General features: G+C 34.3%; 1 protein-coding gene across 1 annotated transcript; it reads left to right on the top strand.

Moving 5' to 3' along the window:
- The first annotated feature begins 2,979 nt into the window (after nucleotides 1-2,979).
- Nucleotides 2,980-3,789, top strand: LOC128546954 (uncharacterized). The gene has a single exon (XM_053518383.1). It carries the CDS (start codon nucleotides 2,980-2,982, stop codon nucleotides 3,787-3,789), a length of 810 nt encoding a protein of 269 aa, XP_053374358.1.
- Nucleotides 3,790-20,231: the final 16,442 nt, after the last annotated feature.

Below are 20,231 nucleotides of genomic sequence, written 5' to 3'. Positions count from 1 at the left end.
CCTCAAAATCAATAGAGGTCATCTGCTGGTGATGACCAACCTCCCTATCAACTTTTATGATCTTAGGCCCAAGCGTTCTTGAGTTATCATCCGGAAACGGATTGGTCGACATTCCGACCGACCGACATCTGCAAAACAATATACCCCTCCTTCTTGGAAGGGGGGCATAACTAGAAAAGCGGGAGTATTAGAACGGCCCAAGCCGAACAGTTTAAGCTACAAAAACTACACTGAATCGCTAACACAACATAAATGTCATACAGAACGGTCTGAAAAGATCTAAACATAATAGCTACAGGTAAAGTCAAATAAGTTAGCTAAACAAGAAATACACTGGAAGCTTGTAATTTTTGTTTTGCTTCTTGTCACACCCGTATCTCAAACTCTGGATGCTCTGTTGACGATCTGTACTCTATAATACTTGCACAGTTATAATTTTATATCAAAGTGTGATTAAACTATTTAAAAATCACGAGTTTTTTCTAATATGAATTAAGGCACCGCCTAGAATTGGGATTTATCGTTAATATATCATATTACATAGAAATTATCCACTACTCAAAAGAAAGTGAAAATTCGCGAGAAACTATTCACTTGAAATAGCCAGTTTACATTTAGGTAGCAGTTGGTAGTTTCCACCCTTATATGCGTATTTGCCGGGGTCAAAATCTTAAAATAAAGGTAAGTGTCAAAACTGAAGGCCCTGTTTTTATTCAAAATAATATTCAATGCGGATTTTGTGCTTTGATGCTGTGTAATGGACATTTAAAAAACTTCTGACAAGCATTCAGCCGACCTGAACGGAATTAGTGTCCTGAAATTGGTCAGATGCGAAACTGCAAATGTTGATTGCTGGCTCTATGTGCAAATGTCAAAACAACAGAGGGCTAGTTCAATAAGGAGTACTGAAAAAAGTAATCGGTTGACAGATAGTTTTGTTATGCAGAATAGGTACAGGAGAGGTTTGTGTTCAAGGCACTGTGCATTGTTGGACTCCTGCTTTTCCCCAAACTTTTTTCCACAAGGCCAATATGGTAATATTTTGGAAAATTGGTCCATATTTTCGCGAACCGATGTTTCACTATTAGCTACGTATGGACTACAGGGTCTTATAAATGGCAATTATTCCTATTGGATTTTAAGAAAGCATACAAATACATGATAACTATATGCTTTATTTCTTTCCAATCTCATTGTTTAGTTGATTTCTGCTGAATCGAAGGAAGACGGCCTTCAGCCGGCTTGCGATAAGTTTAAAAACTGGCATCTGCTACCTTAGTGTCCTTTACAGCGAACATCGTACTTTGCAAAATTTACGGAAAGCCGGTGTGACGGTGACGTCATTCCTCGTAAAGGCTTTTAGGATTTTCTTTTGTTTGCACTCCACGCGGAACTCCTTTCTGTTTAAAATATGTGTTTCAGTAGCATCTACATTTTCAAATCGAAAAATAGAAATAAAAGAATTTCAGTTGCATATACATTTTCAAATCGAAAAATAGAAATAAAAGAAACATGTTGGCACGTTTTACGAATTTCTGTGACTGATTTGGGGTGCTCTGTTAGTCATGCAGACAACCAGTCTGTGGACTGTACATAAAACGAAACCGGAAGTCATCGAAAAAACTGCCTTGATATATGCAGACAACAAAGACGAATAACTATATACGGACGTTACCGTCTCGGGGATTTTCGTCCCCTTTAAAAATTGTAACTGCTCATGGTGAAAAAACAAAAGACAAATATCAAACAGGGAATGACACGTACCAAAAACGCAGGCAGGTCTACCAACTGTGCCATCTCCCATTTCTTCTGTTTGTTCGTTTGTTTTGGGTTTAACGCCGTTTTTCAACAGTTTTCAGTCCTGTAACGGCGGGCAGTTAACCTAGCCAGTGTCTTAAGGGTGTTATAAGGGTGTTATAGAAATTTCCTCCTAGACAGCGTATGACTGTAATATTTCACATGGTCAGGATTATTACAAAATAAGCAATCAGATAGTAGGATTATGAGATAAATTGCAAAACTGTACCTAAATTGTTATAAAACTACAAGTACAAATTTTGGTGAATTTCAATGCACGTTAAATCAACTAATCGTATAAATCAGTTTGCTATACAAATAATGTCTATAAGAAACAGGTTCGCTTTATTTTTATTACAAACTCAGATTATAACGAAAACGCACTTGCTTGTCCCGATGAGTTCTCTAAAACCGGAGTTTACTGTACTCCAAACATAATATGAAGTAAGCAATGATAGTGTATGTAGCCATCTCCGTTGCATGACACCAGCCAATTAATTGTGTATGTTGTCAGAATTTCACTACGCAGCTGCGTATTTGCGTAAAGGTAGCTACGCGCTTGATGAGTGTTTTTGCAGAAATATTTCATTTATATAATAAGTATGTAAACCAGTCGACATATTATACATAAAACATGCCTTCTGGAGAAAAGACGATTATCAAATCTTAAATTATCATTAATTTCAAATCTTGATCAAAACCTTGAAATTCATTACCAAAAACAGTGCTACAGACCCGTTTTTGTAGTCATACAATTTTGATTGTGTTAATTATAGACGTTTTTCACACACACACACACACACACACACACACACACTTTGCCAATTTTAGACATAACTTTTTGAATTTTTATAGATCCTCATCATAATATCAGCCCTTCGAAATAAAGATTTTTGAAGGGGAAACACTTAACAAATTTATGCATAACTTATTTTTCGACTATACTGCGCCAATCATCCTTTTTTTTAAAAGATATTTCTTATTTCTGCATATTAAGTTAGATTCAAGTGTATTGTACATTATTAAAACCGCACTTAATGCTAAAAAGTAAATAGATATATGACGATTTTCGTCCGTGCTTTATTGTATCAGCTGTGCTAAACATAACAAGTTTGAATGTCATAAAAAGTTTTAATGCGGTAATAAACTACAACTGCAAACTCAATGCAGAGCTAAATAGGCATGGCTAACGAACTGAAAACATTACGCTGGATACTTTTTTCAGGTTGTTTTTGTATACTAATCTTCAAAAGTATCAAATTATACGAAAGGACGAAAGAAATTCCTTTCAACGAAACACCGGATACGAAATGGACAATTCTGGTGACAGTTAACGATGGATATTTTGACTTTTTTCAAAACTGGCTTCATTTCTACAGAAAGCTGCATCTCACCTATAGCGTGATAGCCATAGCGGAAGACGATACTGTCCTCTTTAAACTACAACAACTTGGTGGGAACTTACTAACACTTGTAAGAAGCGGGCGGAATTCTTTGAGTGAGGCTGTAATGTATGGAAGTAAAGCGTTTAGCGAGCTGGCATCTGGACGCCCAACCTATATTCTTAAATACCTTCAGAATGGAGTAAATATTGTGTACGCAGATTTAGATGCTGTTTGGTTACGGAATCCCTTTCCTTATTTCAACGGAAGCTTTGACATGTGGATGCAGTCTGACGGACCTAAGAATTTATGTACAGGACTGATGGCTATTAAAAGCAACAATGAAACTATAAGACTTATGCAGAATTGGCAAGCTTCATTGAATAAACACCTTCAGATTGACCAAACCGCATTCAATGAGGTGGTAAAATATTCACAGGTTCGCTTAAAAATTCTAGACACGAATCTTTTCCCTTCAGGAAAATTGTACTTTGAAAATTTCAAAGACGAACAACGAAGCAAAGTAACAATTGTTCATAATAATTTCATTAAAGGTCATCCAGCAAAGCTACAACGTTTCAAACAATATAAACTTTGGTTCTCTCAGTAGACAGTCAGCCAACATTTGCCAGATTGTACGAAAGAAACAGAAATTTGAAATTTGACGTAAGACTAGAAGCCGTTTATTTAAAAATATCACACTGCTGTCACTAGAAGTCTGTCTTCAAAAAAAATCATAAATATTGTAAAATATGTTTCTGTATGATATGCTGTTACCTTGTATATGATCTTCTGTACAGAAAAAAAGTGTAGATGGTTAGATATCTGTAAATAGATGTGATCGGCAACTTTGTGTGATGCTACTTTGTGTGCTTGGGCAATGACATCATTGATATAATTATTTTCTATAATAAAAAAAAAACAATATTCAGAGAACTAACGATTTCGATACACGTTGAAACGTTCTGACTCGGAAAGGTTAAGTAAAATTATTCATGTCTAAAAATGCGGAATCCAGAGGAAAATCCCATACGACAGACGGTGAGGTCATTTATCAAATAAGTGAAGGAATCAATTGAACTCAGTTTGATGATTTTGTGTGTAAAATATTTGTTCTGCACAATGAAGTGTAATTCAAAACTGTTTGAGTGTGTGGATAGTCAGAGTGACAACATATCCATGTAAATACACTTTCTGGCCTAAACCAAATAATATTATCTTACACCTTCTGAATGACAACATATTACGAATACGAAATAAACATAATAGAAAATTTAAAACCATGTATAGGACAGGTGTATAAAAGCTTAATTGTGTATATTTTCGAGTAATTCAGAGTTGTGTACTTTATATCATATTCAAGAAAATAAAGATTGAATACCTCGCAATAAAAAGAAACTGCATTTAAAGAAGTAATATAACACACTTATGGAAAGTGACAATGACTAACAGGTTATTGAAAGTTCTCGGAATAAGAAATAAACGAAGTGGATAAAGATTCGGATGGCAGTATCTGAATTAATATCAAATTTTTTAAGGGTCTTATTCTATCTCTCCAACTCTGAAATGTTCAACAAACAGTTGTGTTCTGTTTTAGTTTTTAATAAAGTAAAATCTTACATGTCAGCAGTTTGAGTATTATTGTTTCCAAAACAAGTATACGTAGGAATGTGTATTGCACATATCTGAACTTTTGTCTTAAATAAATCATATTACAAACGTGACTGACATTATGCCATAGTCAACAGAAACAATGAAGAGTTTCCTTTCATACGAAAACCCTTTCCTCGATTCGGATATTCTGCCAAAAGTATTAATACTTAATTTACATGTGGATATTTATCCGTTTGTGTAGTAATAAGTGTGAGGTAAAACAAGAAGACGATTAGATCGTGAGTTTTAGTAGAAAATATTGATGGCAAATATTTGTTGCTGATACATTGTTGGCACATTTTCTTTGCGCATTGGTATTTCATCACTTAATTTAATTATGCTTTGGTCTGTATATTTGGGACTATCAGTTGGGCACTTTGAATCGGACAAAATGAAAAGTACCAATAAATATATCTTCTAGTCACGGAAATGCATACAAATAAAATAAAATTTGTTTGTTTGCTTTTTGCAGGTGAGTTTTATTTCATCTCGTGAGCTTATCGTTAGAATACTGCTCGAAGCTCACTCGATGAAATAAAATTGTATCTTTCGGAAAAACAAACAAATATCCACTGTATATTTTTGAAATGGAACATGCATTATAGCTTTTGCTGTGGGTTTAAACATATAGAGAGTAATTCGGACTATAAATCTAAAACAAGTGCATTTCACTCTCATTTTCTCGTAAGTGTAATACTGTTGCAATAAAAGACTTAAAACAGTTGTCAACTGTCTTTTTTCTTTAAAACTGAAGCTCCTATTGAAAGAAAAATATATAATGTATATATATCAAAATATGCGAAATAAAAAATATTGAGGTACATTAGTAAAAACATATGTAAGAAGATCCTTTGGAAGCATAAAATGCAACAAAGCAAAATAATAGCAGACTCGGTTTGAGTCTGTTCATGAGATGTAGTGGAAAGTGCAACACCCCTCACGCCCCCTAGTACCGGCTTGCGTGCTGGGGGGTTCGTTTTGAGGAGGCTGCGCTTTTGGTGCGTGGCACTCCCTGTTTGATATTTTTCTTTGTTTTTTTTGAGCGGAACTCTATTACCTATGTACATTGAATAGACTCCATGATCCAAAAGGGCCGGAAAATATAACAACACTGAATCCAAGTACGGGGTAAGTATTAGGCCCTAACTGCCTTTTGTATGTACTAAAGACATCATCCAATTAAGTCAATGAGATATGACATGCTCTGGCGGCAAAACTAAGCTTTTTTCTTGAGAAGGGTCCGAAAGTAACAAGTTCTGTTGACAGCGGAAGGACGATTGAAAATAATGAAGGCTTTGAACAGTGTATAGTGAACAAGATGGATGGTCATTAATTCGTTCATTCTTGCATGTTTTAGATTTTGTTTTAATCTATGAAATTCTGTATTTGTTAGTGATGAACATTAATCTTGTTTAGGAAACTTCACCTATTATCATCATCTATTTTTGTTAGAGTCCAGGAATTTGTCCTTCAATAACAAGGAAAATATCAAAGAATTGACCAAACGCCACACATCATCCATATTATTTTGTTTGGTATTTGTATAGGGGTAACATTATTTGCTATACTAATTACACTTGCTATGGGTACCGATCTGTAAGTATCACAAATTATATAATTTTCGCTCTAATGTTGAGTACTTTTTCTTGAAATGCAAATGATCCTGACAAATAAAGGCGCACCGATTTTCAATGTTAAAGTCTGACTGATGCAAACATGCTGTTAATTTTATTTAGACTGTCTTAACTGGTACTTGGCAATTTTCACAAAAATAGATTTAGGTGTAGGCATATGTGAAGGATGATAACACACAAAAAGCTACCACTGATTCTATGATATCACATATTCTTTTACCCTTAAGTTTGTATACCTTGCCAGAACAAACTATAAGAATTATCCCCCCCCCCATGTGGTACCGACCAATCGTACCGGCTCGTCAACTAATGTGCTATATTCTGTTTTACGCAGATCTATTCTAACATTCCGTTAGAGATATTTAACGTGGTTTGTAACTATAACGAATATCTGTAAAATAATAATCATTGAACATATATCTATATTAGTATTTTGTTCCAATTTAAGTTAAAAATCTCAGAAGGTATTTGATTTTTTCATGTTTGTTTCTCTGTGGTCGAAGTAAGACATCGAATGATTTATCCATGCTACTCCAACACTTTGCATAGGAGATATAGATCAATATAATAACACCGTTACTATTCCTATCTATTACGTATTGTGACATTTTGATACATGCAAAATTGTATTATCTACACTAAAAGTTATTTTTACCATAAGTGAGCTGAGCAGGTTTTAAAATGTAAATCAAACACACATAACAAATTCTAACTGTTTTTGTTGTGCGAAAAAGGGGTATGATATTGTGTCTTACACCGGTTTCATTTTCCACTCAATTGTGTAATTGCAAGGGAAGTAAACTACTAGATATCTCTGCTTATAAAACAGGCCCATTCTTTGCGGATCACAGCTTTAAATTAAATATTAAAACTTCTGTTATTAATACTAACATACCTTTCATAAATTTCAGCAAACAAAGTAACTCGAACAATATTAATTTTGTTTTTAATTTTCTCGCGAAAAGAAATCTGACAGGATTACAATATATATCTTCTATTTTAGAGACAGATTTGAATCACCAGATGGTAATGATAAGTAATATACTTTAAAAACAGTTCAAGCCGGCTAGGTGTCATTTTTTGACGGCCCACATCTCCATACAGCTGTCATTAACCTGTTTGTCTTCCCTGTGTGCTTTCTGTTGCTATTTCACCTTTTGAATTAACAACTTTTTCAAGATATATTGTGATTAGTTTAACTGAAAATTAATATAAACTTAGAAAACAATTGAGATTGACGACAAAATAAAAAAGGGCGGACTGCATTTGACCTTATTTACGTCATTCGTACTGTAACGATTAGCAGTTAAAAGAGCTCACTACCACTGTTTTCATACTCTGATAAGAAAAGGTTTACCTTCAAAAGCAAACTGTCACGTTTGTTCTCAGGTATAACTAATATCGTTTAGAACAAATCACACGTATCTATATAAGATATTGTAATGCTGAAAACACATTTTGAAATTCCCCTTCATATCTCTCAGAAAGTTAAGATTTCAGACTGTAAAATTATAAATTAAACACATGTCGTGAGGTACTCTCCTCGTTTACCTTCTTTTTTGTTTCTTTACTGTTTTAGGTGTAGTTACATATGCCTCAAGCGCTCGGTCCTCTATTTTGTTTGATTTTTTTCCAGAAATAGTATCCATTCTCAAGGCATATCTATTTCACAATGATCTGCCTAGTTTCGTTGCAAAATACTGAGAAAATCAAGAGAAATGAGCATTTATTACAGGTCACCCCATTCAAAAAATACGCGAAATTAAGCCTTGTGCAAGTAATATCTCAAATTTTACTACTTTATTCATGCAATTTTGATTGAAGATCCATTTAGTCGTTAAGATTATTGGTATTTTCGATCAGAAACATATGCTAATTCAAATGACATTAAGACATTTGCAGTGCTAAAATGTGAGAAAAGGCACTTACAAGGTTATACAATCGACCAAAATAGGACCACCTGGTCGAAAATTGGGTCAACATTCCAAACATACAAGAAATTTAAGAGTTTTCAGCTATTTGCCACCATTTTACACCATTTAGAATTGATTTATGACCTTTTCATTGATTTTCGAGGAGTTTGGCTGAACACCACTAAATCCGGCTGTTCTTTCTTTCATATAAAATCCACTTACTTTATATCGGTGTTTCGACATTTTCTTGCATATCAGATTTTCAGAGACCTATATTTATTCCCATAAAGAACCATGTCTCTACTAAAAAAAAAAAAAAAAAAAAAAAAAAGAAATGTGGGTGTTAATTTTTATGTAAGAAAATCACAGTTCGTTAAATACAACCCGCTGAATTTACTCCTGTTCGCTTCTTTCAATTTCTCTTTTCAAAACATTAAATTCTTACGCCGCCATTTTTACCTAGCATGTGGTAGGAACATGCCGACTTCGATAGAATGCTAAGTGATATACACATAGTAAAGTGGCCGCAATGCCGCATTAGCGACGTGCCCTCTGTACTGGTCAATATTTATAATGAATAAAGAACAAATTTATTTTGTACTTTGAAATTGTGGCCGCAATTTCGGCGTGCCCGTTGTTTTGGCGTGCCCGTAAGGTGGAAATCTACTGTATACTGAAACGCGGTAGAGTAAAATAAAACACGATGCTATTGAAAAAGGACACGAAGAAAGGGAGAAAGGTTAACACTACTTATATTTGGACTACTTGTGACTAGACCAGCGGAGGCTTACATTTAATTTGGTAGTCGTCTGTCTCTACCTTGCCACATGTCACTTCATCTTCAAAAATAAAGACTGATTATTGTTTGCGTGTTATTAATTCATAGATATCCTTTGTATTTTGAAAAAATGTTTTTATCGAAACAAATACTATATTTCACGTGGCCTTATCTTTAGCTCCCTAATTTCTGTCGTAGTCTGTTCAGATCAGTCTTCAAAATTATATCTTAATAATTAGGTGTGATAAAAAAAATCTAAGTAAAGAATGGTGAGCGTTTAGAAGGAACAATTTTAAATAATCTTGGAAAATGAATACAACGGAATGTTTAAAAATCAAAACGCTTATTCAGTCTCTGACTCAAATATTTGGCAGCTTTAAAAACTTCCAGCAATTCTACGCAAAGTACACAAAAACCTAAAATCTTACCACTTTTTCTTTGAAAACGGTGTTAAGATAAGGAAAGTAATATTCACACTGCAAACATTGTTTCCATAGATTTATTTACATATCTAGCATATAAAGTACAGTTGAGTTACGGTCAGACAATTTCTGCAAGATGGTAGAAATATTAAAAGAATGTATCTTGTCAAAGCAAATTACATAACTACATTCTCATTTTGATGAGACTGAAGGAGAGCCTACAAATATTACGAACAAATATTTCAGAAATTCGTTTGCTTATTTTAGTTTACTGTAGAAATTGTACATAAGGCTACGTTTTTACCATAAGAAGTTATATTTAATCCGACTACAGAAGTCCATCATAAGAAACACATTCAAATGTAGCCTTAAAGTTTGTTACTGTAATACTGAAAAAATTTAGCCATCTTGATTTACAGTTCTAAAAATAGATTTATGTTCCAAGAATAGTGTTATGATCTCTAAGTGAAGTTTAGGGATTTATACCAGCTTCTTATAGAAAAAAAATGCTGTTGTCAGATCCAATTATATCTAGAAGCATGTTTTTTACATTCTTTTGTTCACTGACACATCCGTCTTTAAACCGCTTTAAAGTGTAGAATCAAATGAAAATTTCAATGTCCATTTAGTAACTGTCGTTAATCATAATGTCTGCTTTTAATTAATTCATTTTAGTCCTTAACTGCATTTATGCCTGGTAGATGAGATTCCGAACGCCTCGTTCGATATGCAGTAAAGGTGCGAATTCTTTTCTTTTTAATCATCCGAAATCCTATTTTCTCCTTGAATAACTTTATTCCAGTGATTTTCCCTTTGATACAAAGAAGACACAAGAATTCAACGCGATAACTAAACTGAAATTAATTGTGCATAATTGCGCGTAACACCTAACGTAATGTAATTTTTAAAATATTATTATAAGAATATATCTGAAAATAAATGCAAATGGGCTGACTAAGAACAAATGATCTTAGTAGCTTTACAAAAACTGCTAGGTGGTGTTTAATATAACGTTTACCATTGCATCCTGTCCTACGATGTACAATGAGATTGTTTTATAATAAATAAATATGCTTTTGAAACACATATAAACGTCCTACTGATGATATTGAAAGTAAGTTTTTCAACGATTGTTTAGTTAACGAATTCTATATATGGTCTAGTAACATATCCCAGAAAACTCTTTAATGCCTTTCGCTAATATAACAACAAGTCCCAAAACATATCACCCAATTAGTATAAACATGGTAATAGGTAACAGCAAATTTGTCAATTGCTTTATATTCAAAGCACTTTTATTTAATATTACAATTAGACTGTTTGAACTTAACATACTGCAAATAAATATATGAACAAAACATTTGTCATTATTTCTTCTGGAGTAGAAGAACAGTGAAGCAGTCCATCATTCACACATTCTTGTGTACTCTGCTGCTCTAACAGTTTCTAAATGTTGTATCCCACATCAAGACGAAGTGAACATACGCATATTGTCGCGACTTTACATGTCTCATTATGTTTTTAGGAGTTAAGACCCATTCCGGACATTGAAATATTCGTTGAGCTGAAATGGATCGTGGTATACATCATCATCATGAAGAGATATATACTTATTATTGAGAATTTTCGGTTTTATTATTTGCTTATTTAAGGACTTTGAAATATTCAGACTAGGTCAAAACGTTGCATACTCAACTGTATAGGCGGCGGTTACCGCCAAAATTAGTAAATATATAACCCATTCATAAACAAGTCAGTCAGTGCAGTGCATTTCAACGCCGTCTAGTTTAAAACTCCATCCCGTCCAATAAATTAGCATTCAACGCATTGTATTTTGAAACCATTTAATACAAAACTTCATTCCATCTATTTAAACATGGAACGATGCATTGAAAAACTTGTTGCGATGCACCGTACTATGAAATCATCCAACAAAACATGATACCATGCAGCTCAATGTGAAGCCGTTTAATACAACATGAGTACGTGCAGTGTAAAATGAAATGATTTAATACAATTGACGCCGTCTAATGCATATTGAAACCGCTTTGTGTAATTCAGAGCGGCGTATAAAAACTTGATGCCATGCAGTCCAATGTGAAGACGTTTAAAGCAGCATGAGTTCGTGCAGTGTAAAATAAAACGATTTATTAAAGCTTGTCTCCGTCTTATGCATACTGAAACCGTGTTGTGTGATTTGGAGCGGTGTATCAAAATTTGATGGCATGCAGCCAAATGTGAAGCCGTTTATCGAAATACACGAGTACGTGCATTGTAAAAGGTTAATAAGACTATCAGTTCATAAGTTTGCCCTGTTATAAATATAGATTCTGGATCAGTTTTATATAAAAAATATTTTGTCAATTTTTGTTTGTTTGCTTGTTTTTTGGGGATGGGTGGGGGCGGAAGATCTCATGCCGTTTCTAAACAGTTTCATTCAAGTCCTGGATTTCATACAAGTATTAACTTTATCTCCACAAGTATCTGCTACGCTCGCTCGGTTCACAATTCCCCTTACAGGTCGTATGAAATCCAGGAAACTGACTGTCCAACTTAAATGAAATACTGATTAAAAATGGCATAATATTTTCCGCCCCACCTCACCCCGAGAAAACAAAAAACATTGCACTGTACAGTAAAGTACATGTAATTTTGACATACTGTCTAAAAACATAAACATGTTAACATTTATTTTATATGATTGATAATTAACTCGGGAGATTTTTAGTGTTTGTTAATTTTGTCATTATTATTTCTATTACTGAGTCTGTTTCACGAAGCATACTTCTGACAAAGCTTAAACTAAGAAGAAAGATGTTTCACGAAAATATGGTCTCTATATTCAGATAAATCGCAGGAACAGTGTAAAATTAAATGTTAGAATTTTACCACAAGGTCGGTTTTAGGACAAATTTTAAGATATTTTTATATAAAACTGATCCAGAATCTATATTTATAACAGGTCAAATGTATGAACTGATAGTCTTATTAACCTTTAACAATCACACAACACGGTTTCAGTATGCATTAGACGGCGCCAAGCTTTAATAAATCATTTCATTTTACACTGCACGAACTCACGTTGCGTTAAACGTCTTCACATTGGACTGCATGGCATCAAGTTTTTATACAATGCTCTTAATTACACAAAGCGGTTTCAATATGCATTAGACGGCGTCAAGTTGTAATAAATCATTTCATTTTACACTGAAGTTTTGTATTAAATGGTTTCAAAATACAATGCGTTGAATGCAAATTTATTGGACGGGATGGAGTTTTAAACTAGACGGCGTTGAAATGCACTGCACTGACTGACTTGTTTATGAATGGATTATATATTTACTAATTTTGGCGGTAACCGCCGCCCATACAACTTATCCTGCAGTTTCTATTCAAAGAAATGTAACTTGTTTACATTATTAATATGTAATGGAAATGCAAATTTTGTGGGGACTTTCCTGTCGTATTATTTTCTGGAGTTGTGGATTTATTTGATATTATTCTGTTAAGAATTTGCAGGGGGGCATGTGTCATTCAATTTTGATATCTTTCGTGTTTATAAAAAATTTCATTCAAAGACAGAGAAGATACCAAAGTTTATTTGTGTAAAACATTTATAACGGATTGCTAGGGTAATTAGATTTGGTTTTAAAGTATTGCCTTCAGCGTATAATGTATGTTCGAGTTAGAATTTATTAAGGGCGTTTTTGTTGTAGATGTAATTTTATACTTTTTTTGTCTAACTAACTCGACTAACAATATTGATCATGTTCGTAATAGTGATAAATAACGTAACATTTAACATTTTGAATATTTCCATCCACTGACTTAGAAAACAACGTTGCTAAGGATATGCATTTTGGTGAACGTTTGAAATGTTAAAAGTGGCATATGCACATCGGATGTAAGAACGTATAAAATTTGAGAATTACGAAATGGCATGTATTGTAATTGCCTAATTTTATATCTTTAAAAACCTTGACTAAACCTTAACTGATATGTTAGTACAGTAACTGAAAGCCGTTACTAATAGAGATATAGGATATCTCAAAAGATACGTGTTCTGTGTATTATTTTCTTAAGAATTTGACTCATGATTTTCATTTTTCATATTGATAGACTTTGCTATTTGTTTTGAAACTATTGACACTTTGATATAAATCTTAATAAATTACAGTATGATTGTGTCGATTGAATTACGTGTACATGTATACAAGCTATTCGTAATGAGACTTTCTGCACATTGTACACCCTACAGGAAGAGCGTTTATCTGAATATAATTGTTTCGTTCTTGTAAACAATTTATCAAGTACGAACATTCTTTCTATGGAATAATCCTGTAGATGAGCAGGTATAATGTACCACTAGTTTTGTCGGCTTTCAAGTAGTAAATTACACCAGCTTACATACAGACTATTGAGAAAAACAACGCGTAATGAAACAGAAAAGAAACGTTTATTGAACTTCTATTGGTTGCAATGCAGTATAAATTCAGTGTTTTCAGAATTAGAAATGAGGAAGCAAATAAATCATTCTGATCACTATGACAACAAAAGCTTCCTTTCATATTTATTATCATCATTCCAATCGTTATTTTCTCTGATACCTGCCGAAATATTTTGTATAGCGTCGCTATACATATCAACATGTAGAATAGCATAACTTATAAAACCTAGTAATTAACTGTTGAGTATTGCAGGAACAGTGTTGCATAATAAAGAATGAACTCTTGCAGTTTTTATCTCTTAAATATCATATACCTATTTGCAGATATTATTCCATCATTTCTTGCTTTTTGTTAAACATGTGTATTTTCATTTTAGATATAGTCTCGCCAACACCACAAACGGTATAATGATTATGTAATAATAAGCTTAGTTTTTCAGTGATAATTGCTTTAACAATAGCATTAGCCTTTCTAACATTATGCTTGTTTTACACAAAAATATAAAAGCATTCATAGAATAATAATACGCAAACAACTCGTATCAAATAAAGTAATTATAAGTTGATGCTCTTAAGTGCCTGTAATACTTACATTTGTATACATTCTGTAGCTCCGAAAATCCATTGTATACATCATATTTTGTATTTTTGTTTATTGTACCCCCCGACAACAAAGTTGTAAGGGGGGGGGGGGGGTATACTGGTTTCAGTTTGTCTGTCTGTCTGTCCGTCTGTCCGTAGACGCAATCTTGTGCGCACCATCTCTCCTTATTCCCTTGACAGAATTTAATGAAACTTCACACAAGTGATCAGTACCAACAGTAGTTGTGCATGGGGCATGTTAGGTTCTTTTAGAAAAAAATTTTGCAGAGTTATGGGACTTTGTTTTTTTGTTACTGTACTATATACATAGACACAATCTTGTGCACACCATCTCTCCTCATCCCCTTGACACAATTTAATGAAACTTCACACAAGTGATCAGTACCAACAGTAGTTGTACATGGGGCATGTTAGGTTCTTTTAGAAAAAAAATTTGCAGAGTTATGGGACTTTGTTTTTTTGTTACTATACTATATACATAGACACAATCTTGTGCGCACCATCTCTCCTCATCCCCTTGACACAATTTAATGAAACTTCACACAAGTGATCAGTACCAACAGTAGTTGTGCATGGGGCATGTTAGGTTCTTTCAGAAAATTTTTTTTCAGAGTTATGGGACTTTGTTTTTTTGTTACTATACTATATACATAGACACAATCTTGTGCGCACCATCTCTCCTCATCCCCTTGACACAATTTAATGAAACTTCACACAAGTGATCAGTAACAACAGTAGTTGTGCATGGGGCATGTTAGGTTCTTTCAGCGACAAAAATTGCAGAGTTTTGGGACTTTGTTTCTTGTTAACATACTATGTACATACAGTCTGCATATGCAATCTTGTGCGTGCCTAATCTACCAAACCCTTACACACAATTTAATGAAACTTCACACAAGTGATCAGTACCAACCCTAGTTGTGCATGATGCATGTTACATTCTTTTAGATAAATATTCTGCATAGTTCTGGGACTTTGTTTTTTGTTACTATACTGTATACATACAGTCTATATACATACAGTCCACATAATTATGCAGTCTTGTGTGCGTCAAATTGCAATGTACTGTCAGTGCATGCGGGGGGTACATTCATCACCTTTAGTGATAGCTCTAGTTTTCATCTAATCAACATGCACATACAAATATACGAAATTGTAGACAGTGGAGGTAGAGTTGTGCGCGACGAAAAATCAGTTTTTGATCGTTGGAAAACAGACTTTATGAACTTATATAGCCAGGACGATAATAATGACTTTGATGATGTGTATTACAATAGGGCGAAAATACATAAACAACTTCTGGAACAAAATATGTCGGATCCACTGTATAATACAAACGAACAGTTGAATTGTAATATAACTTTAGATGAAATCTGCAACATTGTCAATCGCGCCAAGGCCGGTTCAGCCTGCGGGGTGGATAATATCCCATACGATGTACTGAAATACCCCCCTATCATTCTTTGCATACAAAAACTTTTTCAGTTAGGGTTTGACACAAGTATTATACCGTCAGTTTGGAGAAAGGCGATTATTTGCCCAATATTAAAGGACTCTTATTCGGATAAACGCATACCTCTCAATTATCGGGGGATAAGCCTATTATCTTGCATAAGCAAACTGTATAATTTCTTCTTAAATAAACGGTTAACCAACTATCTGGAAGGTAACGGGTCGCTTGCTGAAGAACAAAATGGTTTCCGGGCAAATCGGTCTTGTGAAGATCATGTGTTCTCACATTGAACAGTATCATTAGAAACAATAAAGCAGTGTTCACCTCATTTATTAATTTGAAGAAGTGTTTTGATTTCATAGACAGAGACATGCTATTATACAAACTCCTTCTTCATAATATTGACGGAAAATTGTACCACTCTATACGTAATATATACGCAAGCTCGACTTCCTGTGTACGAATTAATAACAAGATGACTGAGTGGTTTGACTGCTCGACAGGCTTGAAGCAGGGCTGCAATCTTTCCCCGACATTGTTCGCAGTGTTTGCCAATGATCTCGTGCAGGAGATAAATGACCTTGACCTTGGAGTAACGATGGGAGAAATCAAAGTGTCTTTACTGATGTACGCTGATGACATCGTGCTTATCTCTGACTCAGAAGACAAATTGCAAACTATGTTAAATACACTTCATGAATGGTGTAAAAAATGGAGAGTGCTTATAAACTCACAAAAATCTAAATGTATGCACTTCAGAAAAGGTCGCTCACAGCGTACAGAGTTTCAGTTCCGAATTGGAGAGAATATATTAGAAACAGTTAACCAATATAAATATCTAGGGGTAATTTTTAGCGAAAAGAATGATTTTATGTTTCATTGTGACGCTCTTTCTAAAGCAGCTGGACGTGCCCTGGGAAGCATAATCAGTAAGATACATAACCTCAAAGAATTCGGTTTCGGCTTATATGAAAAACTGTATAATTTATGTGTAGTCCCTATACTAGACTTTTGTTCTTCCATATGGGGTTTTAAGCAGTATCAATCAATAGACAATATACAACACAGAGCCCTACGTTACTTCCTCGGAGTGCATCGTTTTACGCCTGTCTTAGCACTGTACGGAGACTCAGGTTGGATACCGTCTTTATATCGTAGATGGTCTAATGTATTCCGTTATTGGAATCGTTTAATATGTATGGATAATGACAGATTAACTAAACGTATATTTGAGTATGATTACTCCGTTAACAACAACAACAATTGGTGCAGTGACGTAAAACAAATCATTAACTCTTTAGGTCTGGTTGAACACTATAACAGTAAAACGGTTATTAATCTCTCAGTTGTAAATACTTTATCTAAGGAACATTATGCACAGAAATGGTCACAGGATATATTATCAGTGCCTAAACTGAGAACATACAGAGTGTTTAAAACTGTTTTTAACTGTGAAGAGTATGTCAAGATGAACTTAAGCAAGAATGAGCGATCCATTTTATGTCAGTTTAGGTCTGGTATATTACCACTAAGAATCGAAACAGAGAGATATGTTGGTGAGCCCCCCAAAAATAGACTTTGTGAATTTTGTGACCTAGGCACAACGGAAGATGAAAAACACTTTCTATTAGTCTGTCCTTTATATAGAGAGATTAGAACAAATATATTCGGCGATATCATACCTAGCAATACATTTATCGACATGTCAAGTGACCAGAAATTACAGTCATTGTTGTGTAATTACCCTAGAAAGGCCGCTAAATTTGTATATAGAGCTTATAACCGTAGGCGAACAGTGTTGTATTCGTAAACATTATTTCTCATTTCATCATACTTACTATTGTTGTAATTTGATATTTTATGACATTGTTGATTTAATGTTCAAATTATATTTCTTAACATTATCTATCTAACTGCCATACCACTGATACCAATATAACTGTAACTTACGTGATTTAAATGTGATATATTTTTTTTAAGTTATTTCAGTCAGGTGACATATAGGTCCATTGGGCCGGGTACTGTAACTTTATTTTGTCATGTTATGAAATAATATTTGCTGTTTTATGTACATGCCACTATAATAAAATATTTACTTACTTACTTATACGAGGGATGATCAATATATAACGGGAAAATGCTCATAACTTTTTTATAATCATATCGATCTTTCTCACACTTCAGCGAGTATCACTAAATTTTCAGGTTTATACTAATATAATGCTAAAATCAACAGCTGCTAAGGTAACGCCCAATATGCATAGGCGGGGCATTTTGAATACTTTTCACCATTTTCACGTAAGTTCAAACCATTACAGTTTTCATTCTAGCAACGGTACCTTGGTGAAAATTAGCAGTTATGGTCACTTAAGACAAACGCGTAGGATGATGACGTCATGCACGAGTTGTGACGTCATATGTTTCGTCCTGCACGTGTTACTCTTCCGTGGTAGTAAAATGGCGGAAGATCAAAGGTTTGCTCTAATATTTTGTTAGTTTTGAAGAGAAAAAGTAAAAATGAAGTTGTGCAAGAAATACAGGATACCTTTAGTGATCGTTCAATGTCGAAAACAAGAATTTATGTATGGTATGACTGATTAAACAACGGTTGGGAACATGCGTTTGATTTAACACAGAGTGGCCGGAAAGTGACGTCGACGCACGGTAAGAACGTTACAAGGGTGAAAGATCTCATAAACAGTGATAGGCGGTTAACTGTCAGAGAACGGTGTAATAAACTGAACTTGTCATATGAAATTGTCCATACAATCTTAAAGAAAAAGTTAAATATGAGAAAATTGCAACACGTTGACTCCGGAAACGCCCGGAGAAGTTGGACCATTTCATTCTGCATCATGACAATGCGGCACCCCACACCTCGAAAGCGACCACAAGTCACATAGAATATCTAGTAATTAATCTGCAGGATTATCCTTCTTATTCACCGGATTTGTCGCCAAATGACTTTTACCTGAATGTTTCTGACAGTGAAACGTGAATTGCGGTGTGTAAAGATGAATTGTTCATTTTCAGAACTTCGTAAGAAAGTGTTGAATGTGCTGAACGCAATTCCAAAAGATGATTATCGTAATTCACTTCTACCCTAGGTAAAATAGAGAAAAATGGAAACCCGTTGGCAAATGTATTAATGTAAAAGGAAAGTATTTCGAGAAGTTTTAAAAAATGTGTGACATTTACTACAGTAAAGTTAAGTTAAAAACGTTGAACTCAGTTGTACGTCAAATAGCGCGTAAATGACGTTGTCCCGTCTATGGGTTTCATAGGTTGGCAAAATTATTGTCAATTATTAATTTTTCAATATATTTTCAAACTATTCCATGCGATTTTTCTTAATATATGTATTTACCCCAGTATAATATATCTCTTGAAAATGATAAGTACAAACAAATTTATAAGCAATTTCCCGTTATATGAGCCATGCCATGGGAAAACCAACATAGTGGGTATGCGACCAGCATGGATCCAGACCAGCCTGCGCATCCGCGCAGTCTGGTCAGGATCCATGCTGTTCCCTAACAGTTTCTCCAATTCCAATAGGCTTTAAAAGCGAACAGCATGGAGCCTGACCAGACTGCGCGGATGCGCAGGCTGGTCTGGATCCATGCTGGTCGCAAACCCACTATGTTGGTTTTCTCATGGCACGGCTCATATATTGATCATCCCTCGTATATATATAAAGACTTATAAACATGAGAATATCTTGCCACTCAACATAATGTGAGATATAGGAGATGGTATTTATGCTCGATAATTCTGACTAGATATAACCATACTAAAGTACTACACTCAAAACTGCGTACGTATATGACAGGAATGCCAAATAACACAGCTCCCAGTAAACCTAATGGTGCAAGGGAGGTAACCTCTGTTACAGCCTTAAACAGCGACATGATACAACAGTCCGAGCCATACCAAGAATGAGAATACCATAATATAACTTAAATCATGATTCAATCTAGATCCTACAGAAAAAACACCATATATTCTATATAAAAGTACTTGTCAAAATTTTTCAACTTGGTATAAATCAGAGTACAAGATCTGCATAGTATCATGATTCAACTTTTTTATAATTTTATTGCACCATGCAATACAAGGATAAGTTACCACTGCTAATCTAAATATTAA

This window comes from Mercenaria mercenaria, chromosome 11 (assembly GCF_021730395.1).
Source record: "Mercenaria mercenaria strain notata chromosome 11, MADL_Memer_1, whole genome shotgun sequence".
Taxonomy (NCBI): domain Eukaryota; kingdom Metazoa; phylum Mollusca; class Bivalvia; order Venerida; family Veneridae; genus Mercenaria; species Mercenaria mercenaria.
Note: the sequence above shows the minus strand (reverse complement) of the source record. Positions and strands in the feature narration are given on the sequence as shown.